The sequence below is a fragment of the Marmota monax genome, unplaced genomic scaffold, assembly GCF_021218885.2.
Source record: "Marmota monax isolate L192 unplaced genomic scaffold, Marmota_monax_Labrador192_F-V1.1 WCK01_AAM20220418_F8-fsc00005, whole genome shotgun sequence".
Lineage (NCBI taxonomy): Eukaryota > Metazoa > Chordata > Mammalia > Rodentia > Sciuridae > Marmota > Marmota monax.
Window position 1 is genome coordinate 2,032,357 of NW_026692254.1, and position 22,790 is coordinate 2,055,146.

Below are 22,790 nucleotides of genomic sequence, written 5' to 3' on the forward strand. Positions count from 1 at the left end.
CCAAAGCTATGACAGAACATCTGAGAAAATCAGCTCAAAAGAACAAAGGTTAGTTTGCCTTACAGTTTCTGTCCATGGTCAACTGGATCCACTACTTTTGGACCTGTACAGAGGCAGAATATCAATATTGGCCTCAAGAGTGTGGTAGTAAAGCTGCTCACCTTGTGGTATCTCAGAAGCAATAGTAGAGAAAGGTGCCATGCTCCCAATATCCTTCAAAGGTACATCCCCAGTGATCTAACTTCCATCAATTAGAACCTTCCCTACAAGTTTCACCAGCTCCCAACAGCACCATTGTCTGGAGACCAAGCCTTTAAAACAGACTTTAGTGGACATTTAAGATCCAGGACAGGGGCTGGGGTTGTGGCTCAGCGGTAGAGCACTCGCCTAGCACATGCAGGGTGGTGGGTTCAATCCTCAGCACCACATAAAAATAAAATAAGGGTATTGTGTCCAACTACAACTAAAAAAAAAAAACCCTCAGAGTATTAAAAAAAAAAAAAAGATCTAGGACATAACATTATGTTCCCAGCCCCTAAAATTTTACTGTTCCAACACTGCTCAAAAAGTCCAAGTCCAAATGCTCCTCTGAGACTCGGGGAAAACTCTCAGCTCTGAACCTCTGTAAATGTCAAAAGAACAATTGTAAGATGCAGTGGCACAAGGTAAACATTCCAAGATATAGGGACACAGAAATAATAAGGACCAAAACAAAACCCAGCAATGCCAACGTAAAATCTTGCTGGTGAAATGTGAACCCCCACAGATTTGGGTTGACATGCTGGCTGTAGCCTTTCTTTCTTTCTTTTTTTAAATATATTTTTAAGTTATAGATGGACACGATACCTTTATTTTATTTATTTTTATGTGGTGCTGAGGATCAAACCCCGTGCCTCACACATGCTAAGCAAGTGCTCTACCACTGAGCCACAGGCCCAGCCCCAGTAGCCTCTTTCTTAAACTGGCTTGGCTCCCTGCTTGCAGCTTCCCTCAAGATGTTTTATGTTCTGAGATCTCCACAGTGGCTTCACCTCCACACATTACCCATCAGGGACTGCTCACAGGGATTCCAATCTTTCCACACTCCAGTCTTCAAAGGTTTTCCTTTGAAATCTCAGTGGGAGTCACCATAACCCTATAACTTTCACATTCTGTATGCCTATAAAATCATCACTCTATATATGGTGCCAAGGTTGGCCACCTGCATGAGCTGAACTAGGACCCTCATGAACCACAGATGCAGTGGCATCTGAGTGCCTTGATGGCTGAACACAGGGAAGTGAATCCTGGGTAAATAATTCCCTAGGCAGCCCTGTGCAAGCAGGACGCCCTTCTCAAATGAAAGGTTTATACTTGTACACTTTTGAGCATGCCATAGGTGGGGTGTTACTCACTTCTGAGATGCCCCCAAGAAAGCTTTCCTATTGTTTCAGTGCAAGAACATGACTTTTTTTTTGTTTTTTAATTGTGCTAATCTCTTTGAAGTTTCCAAGGAAGGTACTCTTTTTAAACAGACTCCTTTTCTGGCCAAACACCAAGTATTTTAAATCTTTCCCCTCTACTTGTTATTCCCGATTATCACGCAAACATGGATAAAAGAAGCCAGCAATACCCAGGCTTGAATGCTGTGCTATTTTGAAATCTCCTCTACCAGATAAATCAGTCCATCTCATTTAAACTAAGCTTCAAAGTCTCAGGGCATGGATAAAATGCAGACAACTTGTTTGCCAGAGTACTGCAGAAGTAGCCTCTCAAACTCCTTCTGACATGAACAGATCAACACAGCCTTTACTGTCCACATTTCTATCAGCATTCTGGCCTTCTGGGCCGCTACCAGAATTGCCTATTAAAGCTCCATTTACAGAATTCTAGGCTTTCTCTAATCTTCATCTCCAAATTTTTCCAAATTCCTTCTGCAAACCAATTCCAAAGGTTTCTGAACCACATTGTCTGGTATGGTCATGGCACTGACACCCCCTTGTTGGTACCAGTCAGCTTTCCGTCCCTGTGATAAAACACCTGAGAAAATCAATTCAAAGAAATTTTGGGATTTTTCAGTCCATGGGTGGCTAGATTCATTGTTTTGCAGGTTGCAGAGACAGAAAATATCACGGTGAGGAATACTTGGTGAAGCAAAACTGCTTATCATGTAGTGACTGGAAAGCATATAATGGAAAAAAGCAGGTCTGGTCCCTATATCACCTGCAAGGGTGTACCCCAAATGACATTTTTTCTACTAGGCTCCAACTCTTAAAGGTTTCAACACTGCCAATAGCACCATCATCAGCTGGGGACCAAGCCTTGAACACAGGAGACTTCTGGGGGACACTTAAGATTCAAACCATAATAAAGCACTTCAGGAAACTGATGATTTCTTACAATATCATATACATTAGATATGTATTAGATAAGGTAGATTCTTATGACCAAAAAAATTTATTTGAAATATTTGAAGCAAATAACATATCAATAAAAGGCTTCAACAAAAATATTCTTTAGTAGAGAATTTCAAGATGACTTGAATGTGGTACCCAGCACTCATCTCCTTCTCCACAAAGAAACATAAAAGTTACAAGGATACAGCTGCATTTTGAGGTGAATGGCTATGGAAGAACACCTAAAATCAGCGACAGAGACTAGCACCTTGTAAGATTCAGAGACCTGTGATACCAGCACAAGAAGAGGAACAAAAAGCCCTGGTATTTTTCTGCCCTAGGTCTGCAGGCAGAGAGTTCTCCCTCTGCAGGGCTAAGCTTGAAAGAGTATCAGAAAACTATTAGCAGAGATGCTAGCAATCCTACCTATTGGAAAGTTTCACAATCCTTACAGCTTACTTAGATAAGTAACCTAGAATCTGTACAGCCTTTTTTTATTTTGGAAAAGGATTGTACATCATCTCCCAGCACTCAGGATATAACCAGGAGCTACTGTCAAAGTGCAAGAGAAAAAAATTAAAATCTTCAAGAGAGAAGTGCCAAATAACATTTAAGAGTCCCCAGTAGATTAACAGCAGATTTCTCAGGACAAATGCTATAAGTCAGCCAGGAATGGAATGATGTAATCCAAGTCCTGATAGAAAATAACTACCAACCAATATTGTGGTGGGTAGCAAGGTTATCTTCAGAAATGAAGGCAAAACAAAGACCTTCCAAGACAGACAAAAACGGAGGGAATTCATAACCACTAGACCTTACAAAAGATATGTACATGTGTACAATATTCAGAATTGAAATAACTGGGATCATGAGAACTTGTGAAAATATAAAGAGTAGATACACACACAAAAATAAAAGATAATCAAACATTGTCAATATACTAAACCACAAAGTTAAGAGGAAGAATAAAAAATATCTAAAGCCAATGGTAGAAAATCAGCAAAATGACAAACATAAGTCTACACCTATTAATTATGCCCGTGAATATAAATAGACTAAATTCTCCAATAAAATGATGTAGACCATTTGAAAAGATTACAGAAAATAACATGTTGTCTACAAAAAAAACTTAGTTCATCTGTAAAACACAAAGTGGAAAAATGTAAATTGATATTCCAAACAATCTGAATCCTAAAGCAAGTAGAAATAACTATACTTATATCTGACAAAATAGATTAAGACAAAAACTAAGAAGAGACAAAGAAGGTCACTATATGATGATCAAGGGATCAATTCATCCAGAAGATACAAGTGTTAGCTGAGCGTGGTGGCACAGGCCTGTAATCCAAGCAGCTTGGGAGGCTGAGGCAGGAGGATTGCAAGTTCAAAACTAGCCTCAGCAAAAGTGAGGGGCTAAGCAACTAAGTGAGACCCTGTCTCTAAATAAAATACAAAATAGGGCTGGGGACGGGGCTCAGTGATTGAGTGTCCCTGAGTTCAATTCCTGGTACCTCTCCCTGTCCAAAAAAAGAAAAAGAAAAACAAACAAACAAAAACAGAAGATACAAGTGTTAATATGAATGCACCTAATGTCACATCAATTTTTTTAAAACAAACGCTGATAGTTTTAGAGATAGGGTGCAATACAATAATAGGGGGGATTTCAATACCCATGCTCCTAAATGTAAAGATCGTCTAGAGAAAAATATCAACAAAGAAATATCAGAGTTAAGCTATACCATAGTCCAGAGGGACTTACCAGATATTTACAGAAACTTCTATCAAATAGCAGGAGAATGCAGTCTTTTCAATAGTGTATGGAATTTTCCGCAGAATAGACCATTTATTAGACCACAAAATTCATAAGAATTGAAATCATATCACGAATCTTTCCTAACCCCAATGGAACAAAACTAGAAGCAAACAAGAGATTCTACAAATACATTGGGACTGAACAACACACTTTCGAATAAACAGTGGGTCATTGAGAAAGAGAGAAGGGAACTTTAAAAATGTTATGAAATCAAAGGAAACACACTGTGCTAAAACCTGTGGAATGCAACAAAAACAGTACTAAGAGGAAAGTTTATAGCCAGGAATGCCTTCCTTTAAAAAAAAAAAAAAAAAAAACAACAACAAAAACAGTTCAAAGAAACAACCTCATAATGCATCTCAAGGACGTTGAAAGGCAAGAGCAAGCAAGCCCAATATTAGTAGAAAGAAAAAAAGATGAAAGTAGAAATAAAGATTTATTTTTTATTTTATTTTTTAGCACCAGGGATTAAACCCAGGGGCACTTAACCACTGAGACACACTCCCAGCTCTTTTTTTTTTTTTTTTTTTAGTATTTTATTTAGATATGGAGTCTTGCTGAGTTGTTTAGTGCCTTACTAAGTTGCTGAGGCTGGTTTTGAACTCATGATCCTTCTGCCTTAACCTCCCCAGCCACTGGGAGTACAGGCATGTGCCACTGTGCCTGGCTAGAAATAGAGATTTAGAAGAAAAATGCAACAGATGAAACAGAGTTGGTTTTCTAAAAAGATGAATCAATGAGCATAAAGGCAAGATTAACTGAGAAAAAAGAAGACCCTAATAAATACAGATGAAAAAGAGATATTACCTCTAATACCATAGAAATAAAAAAAATTATTAGGGACTATTTTGAAAAACTATGCTCAGGGCTGGGGTTGAGCTCAGCAGTAGAGTGCTCACCTGGCACATGTGAGGCGCTGGGTTGGATCCTCAGCACCACATAAAAATAAATAAAATAAAGATATTAAAAAAAAAATTGTGTGCTCATAAACTGGAAATACTAAAAGAAAGGGATAGATTTCTGGACACAGATAACCTACCAAAATTGACTCAAGATGATATAAAAAACCTGTACAATAGCAAGCAATGAGAAGAATCAGTAATAGTCTTCCAACAAAGAAAAGCTCAGTACTGAATGACTTCTCTTCTGAATTTTACCACTTTCAAAAAAAGCTAACACCAATGCTTCCCAAACTGTTCCATAAAAATTGAGAGGACCCTTCTAACTTATTCTAAGAGGCCATCATTACCCTGCTACCCAAACCAGACAAGAGCATAAGCACAGAGAAAGATATAAATCAATATCCCTGATGAACACATTAAAAATCCTAAACAAATTCAACAGCATGTCAAAAAGATCATTAACCATGATCAAGTTGGTTTTTATCCCAGGAATGCAAGGGTGGTTTAGTTACTCAAAAAATGTGATTCATAGCCAGGAAAGGTGGCACATGCCTATAATACCAGTGGCTCACAAGGCTGAGGCAAGAGGATCATGAGTTCAAAGCCAGCCTCAGCAAGAGCGAGGTGCTAAGCAACTCAGTGAGACCCTGTCTCTAAATAAAATACAAAATAGGGCTGGGAATGTGGCTCAGCTGTCAAGTGCCCTTAAGTTCAACCCTGATACTGCCCCCCAAAATATGTAATTCATTATATCAATAGAATGAGGATAAATATAATTATCTCAATAGATGATGAAAAAGTGTTTGATATAATTCATGTCCCTTCATGATGAAAGTCCTAGACAACTTAGTTTATAAGTTTTGTACCTCAATGAAATAAAGCCCATATACTGCAAATCCATAGTCAACATCATGCTAAACTAGGAAAAGTGGAAAACATTTCCTCTCAGATCAGTAACAAGACCAGGGTGTCCACTCTCACTGCCCTTATCCAATAAAGTATTAGGAGTTTTAACCAGAGCAGTAAGGCAAGAGAAAGAAATAAAAGCCAACTAGGAAAGGAAGAAATCAAGTTATTCATATTTGGAGATATGATTCTATATAGGGGAAATACTAGACTCCACCTAAAGATTATTAGAATTGATAATTCAATAAAGTAGCAAGATACAAAATCAATATAAATCAATAACTTTTTTATATAGCCATAACAAATTTCCTGAAAAAGAAATCATGAAAGCAATCATAACACTATAAAATAAAAAGCCTAGGAATTAACCAAGGAAGTGAAAGACTTCTACCATGAAAACTACAAAACACTGGTGAAAGATATTGAAGACACAAGAAAATGGAAATACCTTCATGTTCATGTGACCTACAGCAACCTACTAATTTACTAACTCAATGCAATCCCCATCAAAATAACAATAACTGCTTCACAGAAATATACAGAAAAATCAAAAATTCATATGTGAGCACCAGAAGTCCCTGAATAGCCAAAACAATCTAAATTGAAAAGAACCAAGCTGGATGCATCACAGTACTGGATTTCAAGACATACTACAGAACTACAGTCATCAAAACTCCATAATACTGGAGTGAAAACAGACATACAGACCAATGGAATGGAACAGATCCCAGAAATAAATCCACACACCCACAGATAACTGACTCTTGGCAAAAGGTGCCCAAAACATACAAAGGAAAAAGGACAAGCTGGGGTAACTGGATATCCTCATGCAGACGACTGAAATTTGACCCCTATCTTTCACCCTGTATAAAAATCAACTCAATGTGGATCAAAAACGTAAATAGTTTCAAGACCTGAAACTCTGAAACTACTAGAAGAAAACAGAGACACCTCGAGACATTGGTGCAGGCAATGATTTCCTGGATAGGACCTCAAAAGTACAGAAAGCAAAATTTGGCAAAGGGGATCACGTCAAACTGAAAAGCTTCACAGCAAAGGAAACAATCAACAGAATGAAGAGACAACCTACAAAGAGGGAAAAATTATTTGCCTACTTATTATTCATGTGACAGAAAGTTAGTAATATTCAGAATAAAAAGAAACAGTAATAAAAAACTAGTAATCTAATTTTAAAAATTGGCAAATGATCTGAATAGACACTTCTTATTAGAAGAAATATGAATGAGCAAGATATGAGAAAATGCTCAATATCATTAGTTATGAAGACTATAAACCCAGTTAGAATGCCTATTATCAAAACAACAACAGATGCTGGCAAGCATGTGGAGAAAAAAGAAACTTTTATACTCTGTTAGTGGGAATATAGATTAGTAGAGCTACTGTATTATAAATTATCAGTTCCTTAATAAAAAACAAAATTAAAAATAGAACTATCATGTGTCCACTAATCCCACTCATATCCGTAGGATATAAAATCAGCATACCAAAGAGATTCCTACATGCCCACATTTACTGCAGCACTATTTAGAATAGCAAAGATATGGGATCCGTCTAGTTGCCCATCAACAAATCAATGAATAAATAAAATTTGGTGTGTGTATATATACACACACACACACACACACACACACACACACACACACACACATATACACAACAGAGTATTATTCGGCCATAAAGAAGAATGAAATTGTCATCTGCAACAAAATGGACAAACTAAAGTGAAATAAGACAAAGACAAATACTGCATGTGGTCTTATATGTAGAAACTAAATGTCAACCTGAAATTAAATATTGCTAGGAAGGGGTATAGGGAGGTGGAAGAAAGTAGATCATATGGTCAGTGTGCATGGTATGTATGAATCCCATTAGAATTACAATTAATGAGTCATTAATGTTTTTTATTTATTTATTTATTTATTTATTTTTTTTAACCAGGGATTGAACTCAGGGGCATTCGACCACTGAGCCACACCCCCAGCCCTATTTTTTTTTTAATTTTTTATTGTTGGCTGTTCAAAACATTACATAGTTCTTGATATATCATATTTCACACTTTGATTCAAGTGGGTTATGAGCTCCCATTTTTACCCCATATACAGATTGCAGAATCACATCAGTTACACATCCATTGATTTACATATTGCCATGCTAGTGTCTATTGTGTTCTGCTGCCTTTCCTATCCTCTACTATCCCCCCTCCCCTCCCCTCCCCTCCCCTCTTCTCTCTCTGCCCCCTCTACTGACATTCATTTGTCCCCCTTGTATTATTTTTCCCTTTCCCCTCACTTCCTCTTGTATGTACTTTTGTATAACTCTGAGGGTCTCCTTCCATTTCCATGCAATTTCCCTTCTCTCTCCCTTTCCCTCCCACCTCTCATCCCTGTTTAATGTTAATCTTCTTCTCATGCTCTTCGACCCTACTCTGTTCTTAGTTACTCTCCTTATATCAAAGAAGACATTTGGCATTTGTTTTTTAGGGATTGGCTAGCTTCACTTAGCATAATCTGCTCTAATGCCATCCATTTCCCTGTAAATTCTATGATTTTGTCATTTTTGAATGCAGAGTAATACTCCATTGTGTATAAATGCCACATTTTTTTTATCCATTCATCTATTGAAGGGCATCTAGGTTGGTTCCACAGTCTTGCTATTGTGAATTGTGCTGCTATGAACATCGATGTAGCAGTGTCCGTGTAGCATGCTCTTTTTAGATCTTTAGGGAATAGACCAAGAAGGGGAATAGCTGGGTCAAATGGTGGTTCCATTCCCAGCTTTCCAAGAAATCTCCATACTGCTTTCCAAATTGGCTGCACCAATTTGCAGTCCCACCAGCAATGTACAAGTGTACCCTTTTCCCCACATCCTCGCCAGCACTTGTTGTTGTTTGACTTCATGATGGCTGCCAATCTAACTGGAGTGAGATGGTATCTTAGGGTGGTTTTGATTTGCATTTCTCTGACAGCTAGAGATGGTGAGCATTTTTTCATGTACTTGTTGATTGATTGTATGTCCTCCTCTGAGAAGTGTCTGTTCAGGTCCTTGGCCCATTTGTTGATTGGGTTGTTTGTTCTCTTATTGTCTAATTTTTTGAGTTCTTTGTATACTCTGGATATTAGGGCTCTATCTGAAGTGTGAGGAGTAAAGATTTGTTCCCAGGATGTAGGCTCTCTATATACCTCTCTTATTGTTTCTTTAGCTGAGAAAAAACTTTTTAGTTTGAGTAAGTCCCATTTGTTGATTCTAGTTATTAACTTTTGTGCTATGGGTGTCCTATTGAGGAATTTGGAGCCCGACCCCACCGAATGTAGATCGTAGCCAACTTTTTCTTCTATCAGACGCAGTGTCTCTGATTTGATATCAAGCTCCTTGATCCATTTTGAATTAACTTTTGTGCATGGCGAGAGAAAGGGATTCAGTTTCATTTTGTTGCATATGGATTTCCAGTTTTCCCAGCACCATTTGTTGAAGATGCTATCCTTCCTCCATTGCATGCTTTTAGCCCCTTTATCAAATATAAGGTAGTTGTAGTTTTGTGGGTTGGTTTCTGTGTCCTCTATTCTGTACCATTGGTCCACCCGCCGGTTTTAGTACCAGTACCATGCTGTTTTTGTTACTATTGCTCTGTAGTATAGTTTGAAGTCTGGTATCGCTATACCACCTGATTCACACTTCCTGCTTAGCATTGTTTTTGCTATTCTGGGTCTTTTATTTTTCCATATGAATTTCATGATTGCTTTCTCTATTTCTACAAGAAATGCCGTTGGGATTTTGATTGGCATTGCATTAAACCTATAGAGAACTTTTGGTAATATCGCCATTTTGATGATGTTAGTTCTGCCTATCCATGAACAGGGTATATTTTTCCATCTTCTAAGATCTTCTTCTATTTCTCTCTTTAGGGTTCTGTAGTTTTCATTGTATAAGTCTTTCACCTCTTTTGTTAGGTTGATTCCCAAGTATTTTATTTTTTTTGAAGATATTGTGAATGGAGTGGTTGTCCTCATTTCCATTTCAGAGGATTTGTCGCTGATATACAGGAATGCCTTTGATTTATGCGTGTTGATTTTATATCCTGCCACTTTGCTGAATTCATTTATTAGCTCTAATAGTTTCTTTGTAGACCCTTTTGGGTCTGCTAGGTATAGAATCATGTCATCTGCAAATAGTGATAATTTAAGTTCTTCTTTTCCTATTTTGATGCCTTTAATTTCTTTCGTCTGTCTAATTGCTCTGGCCAGTGTTTCGAGAACTATGTTGAACAGAAGTGGTGAGAGAGGGCATCCCTGTCTTGTTCCAGATTTTAGAGGGAATGCCTTCAGTTTTTCTCCATTCAGAATGATGCTAGCCTGAGGCTTAGCATAGATTGCTTTTACAATATTGAGGTATGTTCCTGTTATCCCTAGTTTTTCTAGAGTTTTCAACATAAAGGGATGCTGTACTTTGTCGAATGCTTTTTCCGCATCTATCGAGATGATCATATGGTTCTTATTTTTAAGTCTATTGATGTGGTGAATAACATTTATTGATTTCCGTATATTGAACCAGCCTTGCATCCCAGGGATGAATCCTACTTGATGATGGTGCACAATTTTTTTGATATGTTTTTGTATCCGATTCGCCGGAATTTTATTGAGGATTTTTGCATTGCATCTAGGTTCATTAGAGATATCAGTCTGTAGTTTTCTTTCTTTGAAGTGTCTTTGTCTGATTTAGGTATCAGGGTGATGTTGGCCTCGTAGAATGAATTTGGAAGTTCTCCCTCTTTTTCTATTTCCTGAAGTAGCTTGAAAAGTATTGGTATTAGTTCCTCTTTAAAGGTTTTGTAAAACTCTGCTGTGTACCCATCCGGTCCTGGGCTTCTCTTAGTTGGTAGTCTTTTGATGGTTTCTTCTATTTCCTCAATTGATATTGGTCTGTTTAGGTTGTCTATATCCTCCTGACTCAATCTGGGCAGATCATATGACTTAAGAAATTTATCGATGCCTTCACTATCTTCTAATTTATTGGAGTATAAGGATTCAAAATAATTTTTGATTATCTTCTGTATTTCTGAGGTGTCTGTTGTGATATTGCCTTTTTCATCCCGTATGCTAGTAATTTGAGTTCTCTCTCTTCTTCTCTTTGCTAGTATGGCTAAGGGTCTGTCGATTTTGTTTATTTTTTCAAAGAACCAACTTTTAGTTTTGTCAATTTTTTCAATTGTTTCTTTTGTTTCGATTTCATTAATTTCAGCTCTGATTTTCATTATTTCTTGCCTTCTACTTCTTTTGCTGTTGTTTTGCTCTTCTTTTTCAAGGATTTTGAGATGAAGTATGAGATCATTTATTTGTTGGTTTTTTTCTTTTTTTAAGGAATGAACTCCAAGCAATGAATTTTCCTCTTAGAACTGCTTTCAATGTGTCCCATAGATTCCGATATGTTGTGTCAGTGTTTTCATTAATCTCTAAGAATTTTTTAATTTCCTCCTTGATGTCTTCTATAACCCACTGATCATTCAGTAACCTATTGTTCATTCTCCAAGTGATGTATTCTTTTCCCTTCCTTCTTTTATCGTTGATTTTCAGTTTCATTCCATTATGATCAGATAAGATGCATGGTATTATCTCTACTCCTTTGTATTGTCTAAGAGTTTCCCTGTGACATAATATATGATCTATTTTTGAGAAGGATCCATGTGCTGCTGAGAAAAAAGTGTAACTGCTTGATGTTGGGTGGTATATTCTATATATGTCAATTAAGTCTAGGTTATTAATTGTGTTATTGAGTTCTATAGTTTCCTTATTCAACTTTTGTTTGGAAGATCTGTCCAGTGGCGAGAGAGGTGTGTTGAAGTCTCCCATGATTATTGTATGGTGGTCTATTAGACTCTTGAACTTGAGAAGAGTTTGTTTGATGAACATAGCTGCACCATTGTTTGGGGCATATATATTTATGATTGTTATGTCTTGTTGGTGTATGGTTCCCTTAAGCAGTATGTAGTGTCCCTCTTTATCCCTTTTGATTAACTTTGGCTTGAAATCTATTTTATTTGATATGAGTATGGACACTCCTGCTTGTTTCCGAAGTCCATATGAGTGATATGATTTTTCCCAACCTTTCACCTTCAGCCTATGTATGTCTTTTCCTATCAAATGCGTCTCCTGTAGGCAGCATATTGTTGGGTCTTGTTTTGTGATCCATTCTACTAGCCTGTGTCTCTTGATTGGTGAGTTTAAGCCATTAACATTTAGGGTTATTATTGAGATATGGGTTGTTCTTCCAGCCATATTTGTTTATTTATGTTACTAAACATGGTTTGTTTTCCTCTTTGATTATTTCCCCCCCCTTTACTGTCCTACCTCCCACTGTTGGTTTTCATTGTTATTTTCCATTTCCTCTTCCTGTAATGTTTTGCCAAGGATGTTTTGAAGAGATGGTTTTCTAGCTGCAAATTCTTTTAACTTTTGTTTATCATGGAAGGTTTTAATTTCATCTTCCATCCTGAAGCTTAATTTCACTGGAAACACAATTCTTGGTTGGAACCCATTTTCTTTCAGTGTTTGAAATATGTTATTCCAGGATCTTCTAGCTTTCAGAGTCTGTGTTGAAAGATCAGCTGTTATCCTGATTGGCTTACCCCTAAATGTGATCTGCTTCCTTTCTCTTGTAGCTTTTAAAATTCTCTCCTTATTCTGTATGTTGGGCATCTTCATTATAATGTGTCTAGGTGTGGATCTCTTATAATTTTGCACATTCGGCGTCCTGTAGGCTTCTAGGATTTGGGATTCTGTCTCATTCTTCAAGTCTGGGAAGTTTTCTCGTATTATTTCATTGAATAGATTGCTCATTCCTTTGGTTTGAAACTCTGTCCCTTCCTGTATCCCGATGACTCTTAAATTTGGTCTCTTGATGTTATCCCATATTTCTTGGATGTTCTGCTCATGGTTTCTTAACAGTCTTGCTGAGCTGTCTATGTTCTTTTCAAGTTGAAATACTTTATCTTCATTGTCTGATGTTCTATCTTCTAAGTGTTCTACTCTGCTGGTAGTATTCTCCATTGAGTTTTTAAGTTGGTTTATTGCTTCCTGCATTTCTAGGATTTCTGTTTGTTTGTTTTTTATAACCTCTATCTCCCTGTATAGTTGATCTTTTGCTTCTTGGATTTGTTTATGTAATTCATTGTTGAAGTGATCTTTCATTGTCTGATTTTGCTGTCTGATGTCTTCCTTGAGACTCCAGATCATCTGAAGCATGTATATCCTGAATTCTTTATCTGACATTCCATCTGCTGCAGCTGTTACCTCTTCTAACGTTGAGTTGACCTGCATTGCTTGTGGTCCTTTCTTTCCTTGTCTCTTCATACTGTTCGCGTTCCTTTCTACTTGGTGAAACTGTTGTGCTATTGAATTTTCCCCCTATATATTTATATTGGTCTTGTATAGTTGCAAAGTCTCCCTCGCAGGCGCGGGCGGCGGCTCTGCCCCTCCTCCAATTGGGGCAATGTGCCTACCACGCCGGCAGGCCTCTGGGCCTGCTCTGCCGGTCGGTAGCAGGTCTGCCTACCTTGCAGGCGCAGGCGGCGGCTCTGTCCCTCTGCGGGCCGCTAGGCTTGTTTTGTCAGTGGTCGTAGTTCTGCCTACTTTGCAGGCGCAGGCAGCGGCACTGCCCCTCTGCAGGCCTCTGGGGCTGTTCTGCCAGTGGGTCGCAGGTCCGCCTACCTTGCAGGCGCGGCGGGGGGGCGGCTCTACCCTTCCTCAGGCCACTGGGCCTGTTCTGTCTGTCGGTTGCAGGTCTGGCCTGTTCTGTTGGTGGTCACAGTTCCGTCTACCTTGCAGGCGCGGGGGGAGGGGGCGGCTCTGCCTCTCAGCAGGCCGCTGCTCCTCTTCTGCCGGTGGGTCGCAGGCCCGCCTACCTTGCAGGAGTGATTGGAAGCTCTGCCCCTCCGCGGGCCACTGGGCCTTTTCTGTTGGTGGTCACAGTTCTGCCTACCTGGCAGGCGCGGGGGGTGGGGGGCGGCTCTGCCCCTCAGCAGGCCGCTGGGCCTGCTCTGTGGGTGGTCACAGTTCCCTCTACCTTGCCGGCGCAGGGGGAGGAGGCGGCTCTCTGTTTTTTTTTTTTTTAAAGAATACTTGTATTATTCACCAAAGCCCCAAACTGGACACAACCCAAATGTTTCATAGCAGAATAGAAGTTTTAAAAAATGTGATCATTACACATACAACGTAATGTTAGTTAGCATTACAAAAGAAGAGACTGTGGTCAGCAAGCAGCAAAATGAACGATTTTCAAGCTTTCTGCTTAGTGAAAGAGCCAGGCACAGGACAGACACGTGTGTAGTTCCATTTTTAGGAAGTTCTAGATGAACAAAAATTAATCCTTTCATAATAGAAATCAGAAAATTGTTGGTTCTAGCAGGAGTGGCCTTAGGAAAGGGAAATTTCTAGTGACAGTTACACTTTTATATCTTGACAGTGGTGGGTATTAAACTGCAACTTCTTTTCAAAACAGAAGAAACGGTATAATTTTAGATCTGTGCACTTTCCTATAGGTGAATTATATTTCACTTTTAAAAATCTAAAAAAAATATTTGTTCTGCTAGGGCAGAGGATCTTCCCAGAGTTCTCTCATAGGTAAGGAACACAGCAGATACTAAGAAAAATCTCAAATGGTGGCATAAACATCAATGACTTTTGCAAATCAGTATTATATTATTCAGATGTGTGTGAATGGGCCAGAAAAGGGAAGCTATATCAATTCAAGGTTAGGTTTTTCAAAGATTACTTTGAAGAGTTGCATTAATCGTCCCATCAGCTAAAGCAGGTTGTCAATGTGGCGACATTTATTAGCAGTGATTTATATGCTCCTTAAAGGTACTGTGTGCCAGCAATTATAGCTCAGATATCCAGAGCTCTTTGATAGTCAAATAAGATATTTCTAGGCCTGTTTGAGGGGTCAGAGACATGTAAAAGCTGTATTAAATAGATATTCCTTGCTAAGCCTATGAAGATGGAGACGATTTATCTCTAATCTAACAAATGGTTTCTCTTTGTCTTCGGCAGGGGTGCAAGATGAAGCAAAGGAACAAAGAAATGAAACTAAATGACAGTCCTCGGAGTTGCAAGGCTTCTCTTGGCCCTGGGGAAGTTTGGGAAGAAGACAGCACATACTGTGGAGGAGGGTGGGGGTGGGGGGAAGGCAAGTCTCATGGAAGGATGGGGGATCCTTTGCTCTAATTTCTCCAGCTACATTTTGTTCTGTTTACCTGCAGAAAAAGAAAAAGAAAAAGAAAAATGTTTCCTTAATCTGGTGGGAAGACCCATGTTATCACATCTTTCAGGCACTCTACTTGTCATTTCTGTCTTTCCTCACACGACTTTGCCCCAGGGTCACGGTGGCACATTTTAACATTCCCACGTGTCTCCTGGTCCCTGTCTGCTCTCTTGGTTATTTCACAAAGCTGGTCATACAGTGGTTTCTTCAAAGAAAGAAAAGGAAGATGATTGTTTGGCAAGTTGCAGGCCAAGTTTCAGGAATCACCAAGCCCAACATCAGTATCATCTACAAAGACCAGGAAGACTAGGAAATGAGCAAAACCCTCAGAATTCACTTGGAAAAGGTCTGGACCATGAGTTGAAAATATTTTTTAAGGGATTCCCAAGGTACAGTTTGTTCTGTGTAGTTAATGAGAATGGTGAAAGTAGGATTCAACCCAGGGCAGAGCACATACACATAAACAAGGAAGTTAGTTGCAGGCAACCGTCATAGTTTCTTCCTTCATAGTACTTCGGAGCACACAGGCACTCCTCATCTTTAATACTGACCTCCAGCAGAGCTTACCTGGGTCCTGAGCCTTTGCCATGTACTTCAGCATGGAGCCCACCAATGAGATGTAACTCTTTGCTACACAACTTTAAAGGATGCACTTAGCTAGGCGGTGTTGTGAAAAGCAAAGTGAGTGGCCAATGCATTTAGGACTCTAATGTATGCTTGTTATTAATTCCTATTAGTTTTAAAAGCTCCATTTGAAATCTCTCGACACAAATGTTTTTCATAAAGGATGATTACATATTTACTCAAGGTTTGATGCCCCCTCAAAAAAACAATTCTCATTAGAGGTTAGAAGCAGTCAGAGCTTTTCCTTGCTGTGCTGGCTCTCTGGTCTACATTTAAATGCTGTGGTTTGCTTATGCGAAGTCCAAGCCTGATTGGATGGCTGGTCCCTTTATGGAGTATGGCCCTAAAGGGGAGCAGCAGTTCTAACAACTTAAGGTGCCAGTGGGCAGTAGGCACAAGGAATGAGGGCCAGAGGAGGCCAGGCATCATCACAAGTATCCATCCCAGAGCCAGCCTAAGGCAGATGCCTGCTTCCCACAGCCTCCCTTGTTCTAAGGCCATTCCATTGTTTTCTGTGGAAACTGATTTCATTTCTTACATATCTTCTTCTGTCTTCTAAATAGAGTGTTAGGATTATAAGTCATTTTTCTTGAGAGGGAGAAAAAGAATTGAATTACTTCTAAAATGAAAGTATATCTGCATTCTAAATATCCCATCCAATCCTTCAGTTTTGTCCTTTCCTAGGAAAATAATCATCTCCCATGACTTTTCTTTCTGAATTTATTGCCCCTTCCGAATGGTTTATTTGATATACTGGAATAATTAGCAAATTATAACTCTGCATATGTCATAGGTTTTAACAACACTTATTTTTTTAAAAAAAGCTGTTTATTGACATAGCAATGATATTTGAGTGACTTCATGATGTGGAAACATGATCATTTCTCCTTCAGCTGTTATTCCGTAGTTTGATATGGAAGCACATATGTCCTTTTTCCCCATTAGACATTGCTTTCTAGAAAAGGAAAAGGCTTGTTTTAGATAATCTGAGAAACAATGCCATCCAGCTATTGATATTTCTGTATTTCATGCCATCTTTGTAACTCAGTTCCACATTGTTAATCATTCTCATCAAGTGCTTGACCAGTACAATCTGCTAGGAACTTGTTTTCTAGTGACTTCAAAAGTTAGTGCTACTCAGCCTCCATCCATGAGTTACAATTGAACACAACTCAAAGGAGGCAAGAGGAACAGAAAGATGAAAAAGACCTAATATCCCTGAGAGGAACAGCCAGGATTGGAGTTATTCCAGTCTGGGCATTCTCCTTATCATCCACAGCTATTTCATTCATTCATTTTAAATGTGGGTGGGTTAGGAAAGGGAGGAGGGAGTGCTCTGTGTTCAAACTGGAGGGGAAAGGAAAGTAAACTTTGTATGCAGGAAGCTAAGAGAATGAGGAGTAAACATCATCAGCCCCATTGCTGCATTTGTTTAAACTTCTTTTTATGATTAGATTGAGCTTTCCTTTTAGCTTTGTTATGCTTTATGGTTGCTGTTTGGCTATATTATTATATGCTTTGAAACAAATAATGTAGTTAATTTTCATTTCAATAGTGAACTGTTAAAAAGAAAATCTAGCTTTTGGTCAGATGGAAGACACCTCAACACAGGAAACCTGTATTTGTTGGCTTTGTCATTGCACAGGTTATACAAGGGAATAAATTTGAAAAGCTGATTAATTTTCCTGCACATGAATTCTGGATGTCAATTTTCAACCACACTTCAACCAGGCTATGTGGTATGAAGGGTTACAGGAGAGAGGGAGGAAAATAGCCCTATATTAGTCATGTTTGCATACAGAGGATCGAAGTAGGACTTCAACATAATACTCCTAATTAAAAAGGTACTCACTGGAGGAGAGAAAAAGGGGCTTTTCCTCTAGCTGGTAACTATTCAGATGATGGACAAGTCCTCTTTCATAAAAGCTTACAAAGAAGACATCCGAAACACGGTCTGTGATACTGGGTCACATATTAATCACCACAGCTAATTGTAAATCTTTCTATGAAACACTGAAAAGCCTCTTTGTGAATTAATACAGTTCTGCTTGATGCATTTGATTTGAAAAGACATTTCTCTGTATGTGGCGCATGTCGGCTGTGCTTTGAAAAATAACAAAGTTAGCAGAATACATTCAATATATTTTCTTGGGGAATAGGGTTTTTATCATATGACTCATTAAGGATTTGCCTTATCCTGACATTTGTGATATAAAGGAAAATCAGAAAAAAAGTAATTTTCTTGATCAAGATATGTTTTTACTTAATGCAAATAAATGTAGTCTGTTGCTTGCAAGGAAAAAAATCTTCTGGTATAAACTGCTCAATAGGATAATACGTGCCTCTTTTGTTAAACCAGCCTTGAAATGCTGGACTGCTTCTCAATCCGTTTGTTTCTTTTCATCTGTGCCATACACTAAGACACTTAAACAACTGTTGCCTTCATACTATATTTGTTAGAGCAGAGTGCAAATAAAATTCGTTTGAGAGGATAATGTGGAATTATCTGTTTCATGAAATTTATTCTTTAGTTACAGGCAATTAATAACTTGAAATGCTCACTTATTACTACTTGGTTATAAATATGTGTATTTAAAATTACTCCTATAGGCCAGGCATGATGGCACATGCCTGTAATCCTAGCGATTTAGGAGACTAAGGCAGAAGGATGACAAGTTCAAGGCCAGCCTGAGCAACTTAGTGAGAACCTGTCTCAAAATTTTAAAAAGGGCTGGGGATATAACTCAATGCTGAAGTGCCCAAACCCTGGGTTCAATTCCCAGTGCAAAAGGGAAAAAAAAAAAAAACCTATGTAAGTCAATATTATCCCCTAAGACAGATCAGTGTTTTGGTCATACTTTTCAAACTTTAAATTACAGAGTAGTTTTGTAAGGATACAAATCCCAATGTCAACATTTTGTATAAATACTATCTAATTCATGACTTTAGAAACAGCTTCTGAGATGCAGACATAAGTTAAGATAAAGCCAATAGTTCCATGCGCATTGGTCCATCACCGATTACTGGAATTCTCCAGCACTTTCTATGAGCCTGGTCATTGTGACGTCCATAATCCTCCTCAGTCTACTATTGACAGATGGTGATAGAAATGATAGAATTATACAATTGTTAAAGCATGGTGATGGGCCATCAAAAATCACTACCAAAAAATGTTCTTTTGAAAACAAATATGTATTCATTCCATAAAATTTATTTTAACCCCTATAGAAAGAATATGTGCTACCAGTGGTATTGTTCTAGAAGGCAATCAAATCATCCCTTTTATCAAAGCCAGAGATGGGATTGTTTAAGAACACGTCATCTAAACTGTACCAGAGGAGCATTTTTCTAGAGGTAAACAAAGTTTGATTAGGGGGGAAAAATATAGGCAGGACAGTCTCATGCTGCAATGAGCAATCCCAACACAATGTTTCAGGGTGACCACAAAGATCATTTGACATGATTCCCTGCTAGATACTTTTTCACCTACGTCCAATTTTTCATGTCGTTTTCACTCTTAGGTTTCTCTCTTAGCCCTTCTTCACTTTTCCCTTACACTGACCAAAGGTGCCACTAAACACTGCTTAACTTCAATGTGGGCTCAAAGGATAATGATACCTTTTTAAGTTCATGTTGAGATTCTGGCTCAGTTGTGAGGCTTTAAGAAAAAAGGTACCTCCATTTCTTAGTTTGAAAAATGGACACATGAATATATACCTGAACTCACAAATATAAACATGAATAAATTGCCAAAATATTAGACTTTAAACTCTTGTAAAATTATTTACAAGAGCACTTGATAAATTATTAGCATTAGGTTCAGATATTTTGTACCAGAGGCAAATGGCTCTTTCTCCAGCTCAAAACTCTTTATCAAGGGATAAATAAATAGTCCTTACAATTAGGTAGTAAATATAAAATCCTATTCTACTGAAGTTGACTTAAACTTTGCTCCCAAATTAAAGACCCATGAAGATAAAGTTGTTTTTACTATAAATTAGAAAATTGGGGATTAGAATTTTTGAAACGTGTATGTAAAATATTGACACTTGGCGTATGCTTATTTGTTAAAAGCCTCTCAGTTAACATGCATGGAAGGATATAGATACAAGAGATAATTATGCCAATTGTAATTTCTCTTCCCTGGAAGAGATGAACACATCCTCCTCCTACTAAAATTGAATGTGGCCATAGGACTTGTTTTGTACTATGATATGTGAGCCAAAATGGCATGAGTCACTTCAGGCAGAAGCTTGAAGTCTCACTCTTTTTTTGTCAGCAAGACAGCCTTCCCTATCAGCGTAGAACCTGGAGTGAACATATAGTTGAGATTCAGGCAACCATCATTAGTAAGGTGATATGAGTGAGAAATAAACCTAGCTTTGAGATTTAGGAGTCATTTGTTACTCTGTATAACAATCTGTACTGATACACATGCAATCAAAACATTTAAGTAAAAAGTCCAAGAATCTGTATGATCTGTCTCTCAACCTCATCTTATGTGACTTTTGATTTGGCTTATCACGCTGCCAGTATATTGACATTCTGTCTATTCCTAGAATAAACCATTTTTTTTTCTAGCCTCAAGCCCTTGAACTTGAAAATCCTTGAAATCTTGAGTCGTATCACTTCCTAGAGATAGCTTTTGTAGCTACCCTATTTCAAATAGGTCCTTCTTCCCAAATTATGTTTGCCTACCTAACCCCATCTTTGGTACTTCAAAGAACACTTCTAATAACTTGTGATTGTTTATAAAGCAAGGATAAAAATTTATATGTCACAACTCAAATGTATAAAATAATGTAACTTTTACCCCCAAGAACTAATTAGAGGAGATTGTAAAGGCATCTTTCAGTGTAAAATGTTCACTTTGGGATAAAGATTATGTCAGATTCAAAGCTTAAACTCCACTAAGACTATTTTTTGCCACTTAAATTCTAGCAGCTCAAAAATCCTTAAGTCTTATTTTCTAATCACTATGCAATGAAACTAGAAATTAAAAAATAGATATCAAAACAATAGTTATTATAGTTTAATAGTAATTTTCTAAGTGCTTTGTCAAGGAGGATATTGAGAAGAAAATAGACTATTTAGGAAAAAAAAAAGAATTGAGAACATGTGGTATAAGCCAAAAGTATGCTGATAGAAAAATTGTTAAAAATTACTTCTATATTAGATCATTTTTTTACATCAAAAACTTTTAAAGAATTTTTTTTAAAACATTCATATTAAGGTTTCTATAAAGAAAAGTGCAAAGAAAATGAGTACTTATATAAAACAAATTTTTAAAAGCAGTAAAATGTTAAATGCTTTGTTGTTTTAAATTCCCTCTGATAGACAAATCCTAACAACTATCATGAATAATTTTAAGAGGATAGCAATAGAAAGTTTAAATATAAAAAGATTAAATTTTATGCATAACAACTTAACCAACTACAAGTTAAATAAATTGTAGATTTTTAAAAAATAAAATTTACCTAAAATTAATATAACACAAAGCAGAAAACCAAAGTAAACAGATTTATAGCAGAAATGAGAAGCAATAACAAGAAAAACATCCAGACTATCTGTCTGTAACCTGTAATAATACTTGATAACAACAGTAATATACTTGATTTATTTTCATTTTATATTTTTTCATAACTGAATCATAATGTGTTTTATTTACACATTGCTTTTCAATTGATTATAAGTATTGTCAATGCAGTGTTTGCCTGAGTCATTTAAAAATAGCTCATCATATGGCTGTAACTTACATTACCACTCACCTGAAGGTTTTCTCTAGTTTGAATGCAACTTCAAAGAAATAGTTTGGCCACAAGTTTTTGTTTACATCAGAGGATATTTTAGAAAATTTTCAGGGTTCATAAATACTTGATGCCTATCACCAAATTCTTTTCTAAAGTCATATTATTAGTAATTATATAGTGAGAATTTCCATTTTATAGAACTCTCATTGTCCTTCAGGGTACTATAAATGTGGACACTAAGACATGTCATCATGAGCAATGGTTTATCACTATTATGTTAACTATCACTTCTTCATTTACTATGAGGGTGGACAGATTTCTGTCTGCTATTTGTATTTTCCCATTGGGGAATTAATCTCTTTATGTTCTTTGGCCATTTGTCAATTGGAATTTTTGTTTTCTATTGATATTTATAAACTCTATATATTTAGAGTATTATCTTTTTGTCATGTTTCCTGCATATAAATTTCTACTTGTGTTTTGATTCATAGTTTTGATTGTGATATTTTCTGACACACAAACTTATTTTTATATTTCCATGCAATCAAACTTCTCCCTTTGTGCAGGCTTTCATTCCTTTTGTAGTTGACATTTATTGTTTTTGCCTGCTGAGCAGTCATTCCTGCTTTTTCTGGTAATGCAGTTTTTCAGCCTAGTATAAAATTCCTTTTATGCATTTTCTGGAACTGATCTTCCAGTCTTACCCTTTGACCAGAAAAGACAGATCTGTGACCCACTCTAGACAATCACATGACTTTATTTCCCTGACAACAGTGATTGGTTTGGAGAGATCAAGTAACCCAGATTGGACCAATGATCACCTTCCCTAAAATTTGGTGCTGACACAAAAAAACTCACAAGTTACAGAAAATATGTGAACTTGGAGACTTCAGCAGCCTTATTCTGACTCAGTTATATGAACCAATAAATTTCCTTTCTAAGCAAGTTTGAGATAGGTGTCTGGTTCTTCTGAGCAGCTCTCCAATTCTCTCAAAGTCAAGAACAAAATTCTTACAATGTCCTGAGGACCCCATGTGATGCTGCTGCACTCCCTCCACCATAGCTCTGCAAACTTCTCTCTTTTCTCCTCCATGGACTTCTCTACTCCAGACACTCTGCCATGTTTCTTGCCTTAAAATTGTGCACC

General features: G+C 37.5%; 1 protein-coding gene and 1 long non-coding RNA gene across 6 annotated transcripts in view; one reads left to right on the plus strand and one right to left on the minus strand.

Moving 5' to 3' along the window:
- Positions 1-18,395, plus strand: part of Macrod2 (mono-ADP ribosylhydrolase 2) — a 2,042,921-nt gene extending 2,024,526 nt beyond the window's left edge. For all 5 annotated transcript variants that reach the window (XM_046434337.2, XM_046434346.2, XM_046434363.2 and 2 more), the window contains one exon: positions 15,059-18,395. Coding sequence is in view for 1 of the 5 variants with exons in the window: in XM_046434346.2 (XP_046290302.1) it covers positions 15,059-15,102 (44 nt within the window). In the remaining 4 variants the exon portion in view is untranslated. The remainder of the gene's footprint in view (positions 1-15,058) is intronic.
- The window catches only part of LOC131423869 (uncharacterized), a 57,788-nt gene that overhangs the window by 10,261 nt on the left and 24,737 nt on the right, over positions 1-22,790 (minus strand). The gene's annotated exons all lie outside the window — the stretch shown is intronic.